The sequence below is a fragment of the Panthera uncia genome, unplaced genomic scaffold (genome assembly GCF_023721935.1).
Source record: "Panthera uncia isolate 11264 unplaced genomic scaffold, Puncia_PCG_1.0 HiC_scaffold_363, whole genome shotgun sequence".
Taxonomy (NCBI): Eukaryota; Metazoa; Chordata; class Mammalia; order Carnivora; family Felidae; genus Panthera; species Panthera uncia.
Window position 1 is genome coordinate 46,663 of NW_026059499.1, and position 9,155 is coordinate 55,817.

General features: G+C 40.4%; 1 protein-coding gene across 1 annotated transcript; it reads right to left on the minus strand.

The window, feature by feature from the left end:
- Positions 1-4,885: 4,885 nt before the first annotated feature.
- On the minus strand, positions 4,886-5,173 carry LOC125918002 (small integral membrane protein 3-like). The gene has a single exon (XM_049624063.1). It carries the CDS (start codon positions 5,171-5,173, stop codon positions 4,886-4,888), a length of 288 nt encoding a protein of 95 aa, XP_049480020.1.
- Between the last annotated feature and the right edge of the window lie 3,982 nt (positions 5,174-9,155).

The following is a 9,155-nucleotide window of genomic DNA, read 5'->3' on the forward strand; positions in this document are numbered from 1 at the left end:
GCTCAGTCGATTAAGTATCCAACTCTTGATCTCAGCTCAGGTCATGATCTCATGGTTGGTAATTTCAAGCCCTGCATTGGGCTCCATTCTGGCAGTATGGAGCCTGCTTGGGATTCTCTCTCTCCCTCTCTCTCTGCCCTTCGTCCCTCCCCCCACCTCTCTCTCTCAAAATAAATAAATAAACATAAACAAACAAACTGTTTTTGGAAGGAAGGTCTGTTGAGATTTCTTGTTCACCATGCTGCCAGAAATGAGTGTTTACTATGTGGTATAAGTTAGAGAACTAAATTTTTTTAATTTAGTTAATCCCTATTTTCACCATCATGTATTAAATTACTCATTCTTGCTCACTGTCTTAGTCTTAGTTCACAAAAAGTAAAACATGAGACAAAGACTTGAATTTAGTTGGTTTACTTGGGGAATAATCCCAGGGTGCAGGAGTGAAGAACAGATTTAATTGTATATAAATTACATTTAGGCTTCAGTACTTTACTTCCTTTTACAATTTCATCTTGAGATACAAATTTTTACTTTGATTCTTTTTTGTTTGTTTGTTTCGTACATCTTTGAGTTATCTTCTTTTCATGGAAATTTCATGAGTAATATGCTTTCTGAAGCCTTGCATATTTGAGAATATGGCTTTCTGTTATTATTGCCCATAATGACAACTTTGTTGGGTAAATATTCGCGTGGTCTTTTTTTTTTTTTTTTTCCCTTCAAAATTCTGTAGACATTGCTCCTGGTCTCTGACATCTATTGTTGCAGAAAAGTAATCTCAGTATAGCCTGATACTTACTTTGGAGGTATCCAGTTTTTCTTTTCTTGACTAGATAATTATAGTGTTCTGTCTTTGGCATCGATGGTTAGAAAATAGATATAGATACAGATATCTAGATATCCATATGTCACCAGTATTTTGGATTTTATTTCATCAGTTTTTCTTGGTAGAGAGTGAGCACTGCACAATTCAAGATTTTTCATTCCGGGAAAGATTTAATCTGACAGATGTTGGGATTTTTATCTCTGTTCAATTTACTCCTGTCTTTTGGGCAGTAGCACCACTTACATGTATGTTAGATATCCTTTGTCCTTCATACGTTTCTTCTTAATCATTTTTATATCTTTGCCATTTCCCCCCCACATTTCAGGATGAGTTCCCCTTCACTGATCTTAATTTTTTTTTTATTTTTATTTTATTTTTTTTACAGATCTCATTCTGTGTCCCTTTAATGCTTCCAGTGGCATTTCAAAAGTAATATGGCAGATTTTTTCCTCACTGCCTTTCTATAGGCTTTCCAGCTCTTTTAATTAAAAAAAAAAAAAAAAAGTCAGTTTTATCACTGTATCTTTTGCCTCTTTTGTAGATTTAATATTTCATTGATTGTATTAAGTACATGAAGTTGAGGTCGACAGTTGATTCTTTTTCTTCAGTAAATAGTTCTTAAGTATGCAGTCCCTATACCTCTACAGTGATATGTTCATCTCCTTTTATGTTGTGAAATATTTTCATATTTAGGTGTATTTTATTATGTTCCATGTCCTTAATATTTTATTACTGAGTGTAAATTAGGTGGGTTTTGCTAATAATTGCCTATATTAATTATCTTTGTGTTCCACCTTTCATGCCATTAGAATCATTTCAAATATAAAAGCAGGAGGACTCATTTAGAAAAGATATATAGAACCAGTTCAGTGATCTAATGGCCAGTGGATAAGGAAGAGTGGTCCAATGCAGTGGGCCCTCCTCATAAGGGAAAATAGTGTCTAGGTGGTTTCTTTGTATCCAACGGAGCCATAGATCGGGAGCCAATTTTATGGTCCTTTTGCAGTCAGCTGGATTCTGTTCCAGGTATGCAAGTGACTATGGCCATTTCCTGTCCTGGTGCTTTTGGACCCTGTATTAGGATGGATCCTCCTGCGTGCAGCCTTTTTGTCTAGTGTGCTAGAGATGCCCTTGGACTTCCTGGCGTGGGTGACTCCTAATCTTTTATTTATTTATTTATTTTTAATATTAGAAGAGAAAGCACATGCATGCGGGGCAGAGGGAGAGAGAGAGAATCTTAAGCAGGCTCCATGCTCAATATGGGGCCCGATGCAGGACTGGATCCCACAGACCTGGGATCATGACCTGAGCCAAAATCAAGAGTCAAAATCATGACCTGGGATCATGACCTGAGCCAAAATCAAGAGATGCTCAACTGACTGAGCCACCCAGGTGCCTGGGGTGACTCCTAATCCTCTTGACGCGCAGTAGTCAAAGAGGTTCTCGCCCGAAGGCTTCCTTTCTGTTCTGTCCTGCCCTGATTTCCAAATTATGAATGTTTGTGAAAGTCTGTTAGCAGATCTCTTATTTATTTCTTGGCGCCCATACTATTTTCTCAGGAAAGGAGTTTTTAGTCAGCTCTAGCTTCTTCCTTTAAAATGTCAGGGGTGTTCTTGGGGCGCCTGGGTGGCTCAGTCAGTTGAGCATCTGACTTTAAGTCAGATTAAAGTCGGTTAAGCGTCCGACTTCAGCTCAGGTCACGATCTCGCGGTCCGCGAGTTCGAGCCCCGCGTCGGGCTCTGGGCTGATGGCTCAGAGCCTGGAGCCTGCTTCCGATTCTGTGTCTCACTCTCTCTCTGCCCCTCCCCCGTTCATGCTCTCTCTCTGTCTCAAAAATAAATAAACGTTAAAAAAAAAAAAATTAAAAAAAAAAATGTCAGGGGTGTCCCATACCTGTGCTTATTAGTTGCCCTCTCGCCTAAATAAGCAGTTTTAAAGAGGTTAAATACATGATACAGTAAAGGAGTTGAGAGCAATCACATGGAGAGATATAGAGAAGAAACTAATGTTGACAATGCACTGTATTCTAGACACTGTCTAAGCAAACTCCCACCACTGACACTTAGCCCCTGCCTGCATTACTTTCTTTAGAGCACATATCACCATCTGTCATAATTATATTCTAAATATTTGTTTATCATCTTCCACTCCCATTAAAATAGAAGCTCCACAAGGGCAGACACTTTTGTCTTTTGTATTCATTACTGTACCCAAGTATGTAGAACATGGCATGACAAAAAGCAGTTGTTGAATATATGTCCTGTTTTGTTTTGTTTTGTTTTTTTTGATGTTTGTTTTTTTTTTGAGAGATTGTGCAGGAGAGGGGCTGAGAGAGGAGGGGACAGAGGATCTGAGGCAGGCTCTGTGCTGACAGCAGAGAGCCCAACCCAGGACTTGAACTCACAAAACATGAGATCATAACCTGAGCCGAAGTCAGATCCTCAACCAACTGAGCCACCCAGGCACCCCGAATATATGTCCTTTATTTAAAGGAAAATGAGGGGTGCCTGGGTGGCTCAGTCGGTTGAGTGTCCGACTTTGGCTAAGGTCATGAGTTTGAACCCCACATCAGGCTCTGTGCTGACAGCTTGGAGCCTGGAGCCTGCTTCGGATTCTATGTCTCCCTCTCTCTCTGCCTCTCCCCTGCTTGCCTCCCTCTCTCTCTCTCTCTCTCTCTCTCTCTCTCTCAAAAATAAACATTAAAAAAAATAAAGGAAAATGAACAAAAGGAAAGACTCGGGAAGGCCTTTACCAGATATTTTTTTAATATTTATGTATTTTGAGAGAGAGAGAGAGTGTGCATGCACGTGTGGGAGGGGCAGAGAGGAGAGAGAATCCCAAGCAGGTTCTGCACTGTCAGCACAGAGCCCAACAAGGGGCTCAATCCCATGAACCATGAGGTCATGACGTGAGTCAAGACCAAGAGTCAGCCACTTAACAGACTGAGCCACCCAGGCAACCTAACACATCTTTTCAAAAGAGATCAGACAGATGTCAGAGGTACTTAATTTGTTTGTTTTCTCATTCTAGCACTTTATTGGAGATTGGCTGTGTACATAAATGAAATCAGACCAAAGTAAAAGCATTACTTCCACACAATATTCTGATGTCTGTGCTGTTACATAATTTAATAAGTCCCAAGATGTTTCTGATTTTGGTCAAAAGCTTGAGCAGTCCAGAAATCTCTCTCTATAAATATAGATCATAGCATCTAAACAACCATCATTGTTTTAAGTTAGTTCCAAAACCCCCTGGAAGATCTCTTAAAATCTGTAGCTTAGATTGGCTGCAGTGCTGGTGGGAGGGAATGAAGGGCGTGCACTTTATACCACAGAGCTGATATAGCAGGTACTGGGGTGGGGGGACAGAGCTCCTCAAGTGTGGGGCACACAAGGGCGTGGGGGCTGGAGATCGTGAAAGCTGGCCAGGGAACTCAGCCACCGTGTGTTTTCCCACATTGCTCAACTATCAAAGTGATGAGACTCCAATGCAGAAAGAAGCCCATCACCCCAGGTCCCTTGCGTAGCCAAGAAATGGCAGAGCCCTCCTCCTGATTGTAGACATTCTGGCACAGAGGTCCTGGGAAGTTCTACCCATCTCCCTCCCCTGCCATGCGTAATTCCCTCCAAATTACATAACATGAGGGAGGGGCACCGCAAAGAAAATAACTCTGAGCCAAAGTGCTGCCGGCCCCTTGGAATGAGGATAGGGTGCCTTTGCTTGGTTTGACCGGAGGGGCGCTGGCAAAGGCTCCTCTTCCCCCAGTGTCTCCCTCACCACCTTGAAGTCCACCATCAGTAATTAGGTTGTTTGGCTCTTCAAAGCTTCTCAGCATTCAGCAGTAACCCCTGTGTATCTGTGGTGGGTTTGCTGCTCACAGTCGCAAACAGCTTTAACCTCCACCAAACCATTGGTTCTTACAACCCCATGAGGCAGAAGGGGCAGAGATCACGATCCCCATTTAAAAGAAACCCGGAACCCACAGAATTAGGTCCCTTGACTGAACTCACACAGCTGGCCAGTGGCAAAATCCAAACAAGAGCTCAGATCTCCTGTCACGTGTCAAGCTCCCGAGTTCACACAACAAAGCCTGTCCGTCGCTTTTCTGAGAAGGAAGAGGCTAGGGGAGGGGACACCACCCACATCCCTCACTGCCCCTCTTGGGAGATTCTCAGTCCCATTGAGGACAGAATAAGTTTGCATGTGACAGATAATGATCGCAATGACCAGGCACAGCAATAAGGAGGTCATGATGACCATGATGGCCAGGATGATGAGGACAATGACCCAGATAGCCAGGATGTGCTTGGGGAGCACAGCCTCCATGGGGACCTGGCTGACGGCATCCATGCTACTTCACTCTGAAATGCGTCCTCCAGAATCCTTTCCTGCTGTAGTCTACACACCTGAAAGTCTAGCCGATGCATTTGGGCTGAGGGGCCGGTACTCAGAGCTCTGCTTTGCGGTGTACGTAGTTTAAGATCCATAACAAGCGGCTTCACCAAGTGAGGGTAATAACACCTGTCCAGAGGTACTTGATTTGCAATAGCTAATGTTTGTTCATAAAGTAAGATGTAAAAAACTTAGATTTGGTTTACTTGATGGCTAGTTTAAGAGACTCAAGAGTGCTCGAGTCCAACATGAGTATAAATTTACAGTGACTTATCAGGAAGTCATGATTATTTTGGCAACTTATAAAAATTCATTTCACAGCCTTTCTCTGATAGCATTTTGTAAAAATTTCTTCCATAATTTCTTCCAAAAAATTCGGTACTTACCTGATTTTTAACTCCTTTCTCAAAAGTGAAAATAAGAATAAAAGAGGAAAGAGAGAAATTCAACGCAGGTATCACTCTTGCTTATAATATTTTGCCTGAGATATAAGAGTTATTGGTTATATATCTATTTCATTTAAAGAAAGCTGAGAGTTGGGTTTGGGTTATTTCTTGGACAAGCTAGAATATAGTACTTGATTTCTAACTATTAACAACTAATGTTTAAACATTTTAATGTTAGAAACTAAAAAAAAAGAAAAATCCACACTGTTCCCTTCTTCTAATTTTAACTATTTTCAAAGGCATATAAGGTTATTTTTTTCTTGATCTTTCCATGCATTATAAAGAGTAGCATTTATCCTGCATTGAGCTGAAATGATTACACAATTCCTTTAAAATGAAAATGTTGACGGTGGAAACCAAATTTAAAAAGAATGGAAAGAGATACATGTAAATCACCAGACACTTGGAAGAGGACAGGCAAATCTAAGAACTACGTGCTTTTTATAATCTTACATTTTCCCCCCTAAAAATCACTTTCCAAACGGTTGACAGTTTGGCAGCTCCTAGGATGACATCAACTCTTTTGTTGTGCAGTAAACTGCTTTCTTTTAGATAACTTGATGGCACTTCATCAAGTTTGGTGATTGCGTTGAATTAAAAACCAACTGGGGTTGAGTTTAAATTCCCCTAACTGAGAAACCAAACACATTCCTGACCTTAGGCCTGCTTTTGAGCACTCAGACTTACCTTGTCTATAGGCTGCTTGACTTCTAGAAGAGAAGTAAGCGGGTGAGAGAAAACGCACGTTTTAAAGTCAATAATCAGTCAAAATAATCTGCCCAAATGCACTACATTATCAGTGCATTTCTCCAACCTTTCAGATGCTTTCAGACCAATCATCCTCTTCTCTATCTTAACTTGACCCCAAATCAAGAGGATAATGACCTTGGCACTGTTTTCCACTTCAGAAAATCAAGGATGGTTACTTGAGCTGTAGTCTCTCTCAGCAGTCAGGGGCAGATTCTCACCACCAGGAAGGTGGTGAGGAAAAGAAAATTCTAGAAATTAGCCTGTTAATGGGGAAGAAAAAAAGCAGTCTGTGAACAGGGCTAACAGCTTTGCTGAATCTTCTAGGAACTTGCCTCTGATCACCAGGTGAAAATACGTGCATTGTAAAGTTCTGTCCCATCACCTCACTCTAAACCAGAGCTTCTAGACTTGACTAACTCTAGGGAACACCTAATTCAGCATTTCTGGCAAACTCCCAGGTGGTGCCAGTGCTGCTGGCTCTCTGACCACACTTCACTTGGAGCAGCCAGCCCCCGATCGAGAAAGCGCTTTTACCCAATTTGGAGTCCAAGATTTATAATTTAAAATATTTGTATGAAGATGTAATTTAATACTAAGTAAATATTTTGTGAGATATGCAGTTGAAGACAGAGATAGAAGACGTTAACTTTCAGAACTGTTTTATAATTGCTAATATATTAATTATATAATCAATGATGTAATTAATGTATTACTTGTCATTAAAACTTTGTCATTTCCCCTGGAGCTCCTATTTAGACTAGCTGGATACCATTTTACATGATCTTTCTCATCATCTAAATACCAAATTGTTTTCTGATCCTAAAGTAATCTGGTGTTTGATGAAAAAAATTCACAATATGTTCAGTCCAGCAAGGCATGGAGATTTTAGAGCTCAGCTCAGTAGCTCAGTTCCTTTTTCCTTTTGTTCCTGATGTTCTCATTCTGTCAGCATTCAGGAAGAAAATCTGAACTTCCAAAAAATGGCAGTGAACTTAACATCTACCCCTCCCCTCACCTCCCGCCCAGGAAGTGGTTACCAACTCAGTAATAGTACTATTTCTACCTAAAGATGAGGTAGACTCTGAGACTCCAAGTTGGATTGAGTTCCGACACCTTTCAAGTACTTCTCAGATCTTGCAGAATATTGGGAATGGGTGTAGACAAACTAACAAGCTCCCAGAGAGAATAAGTAGACGAGCAAGGTGACTAATGGTTCTACTTCTGTGGAGAAGAAGGAGTCTTCCCCATGCTCATGCCCATGTAAATGGCAGAGAGGTTACTCTGGCGTGGGTGTTGACATCCATGCATCCATCTGGCCGGGCAAAGCAGTAGCTGTGACACCTGTTGGTTAGTCACTGTATCTGAGAGACACAGAGCACCCTCACCTGGCATCCTTATGTGAGCTCACCTGGCATCCTGACTCAACAAGCTTGTTTTCTCTCCTCACCTTTCAAACATAAAGGCGTAAACATGTCTGTAATGTCAGAGAATCTGAAAACTGAATCGCATGCACGAAGACAATGGGACAATCTGATGTTCCTAAAGTACTTCAAAGAAGATCTATTCCTTCTTTTTCCTCATGAATTGGGGCCTTTTTTAAGAACATAGTAAAAGGACTCAGTGCAGTCTTTCTTTAAAGCATTTAGAGATCACAAACAAAACATCATATGTAATAGAAAAAAACCAAAGAACATAAAATTTTATATTCAGTATCATCTCAATTATAAATTATAGGCATATTAAACACAGGATTAGAATCATCCATTCTAATGGTCCATTACCTTTGGAGAATGAGATTATGGATGATTTCTTATTTTCTTTTTAGTTCTGTTCAGCATAGTCCAGATTTTCTATAAGCTTGAATTACTTTTGCAATTAAAAATAGAAGAAGGAGGAAAGGAAGAAAAGAAAAGGGAAATAAAGCAACAGTATGATCAGGCTGGAAGTCTCTGAGCCTATACCCCTCCCACCAGTCTCTGTCCAGGGACTTAGGTCTGTAGTTAATTGTTTGATGTTTTTATGTGGTGTAGATCTGTCTACTGCCGCAGTGACAGAAATAAATTAAAGTGTCTCGGTAAAGACCAAACTCATCAATTTTTCCCAAATCTGTATTTGATTAATTCTGCAAAGGTCTAGGTCAAAGTTATTCCTCAAATCTTATTATTTCAATAAAGAAGCCCAAAGTTTCCAGGTTTGTCAGGAAATTCATTATCACCGTAAAATAGCAAAAGGTCACAAAATGTCTCCTTCCACAATCAAATAGCATATAAGAAAAATTTCTTTTTCTCAACAATTCATTACCCCAGCAGAACCAAGAGAAACTTCTGACATTTCAGATCCTTTTGCTTCAGGGGAAATAAATGTTCCATAGATCATGGAGAAAAATGACAAACAAATTAATGAAAAACAAATACACTCCTGCAGCATACTCAGCCATGCCAGACCAAACACAAGTCAAAGTGAGCTTTTATTCTCAGGTCTTTGCGACTCTGAAGAGTGACAGTTTCCATAATGGCATCAGCACTTCAGTTACAGAAAGCTGTACACACACCGAAGAAGAAGCACAAATTAAAGAAATATGCCGTGGAAAAACAGAAAGAGGAATTCTGTCATTTCATGCATATTTAACTGTAGTGGGAAAATCATTGCTGGCAAAGCAGTGTTGAAATTTTGAGCTAATACGTGGAAGCATTCTAGAAGTTATCCACCCCTCTCTTCATAATGCTCTATACAAAGTTGTAACT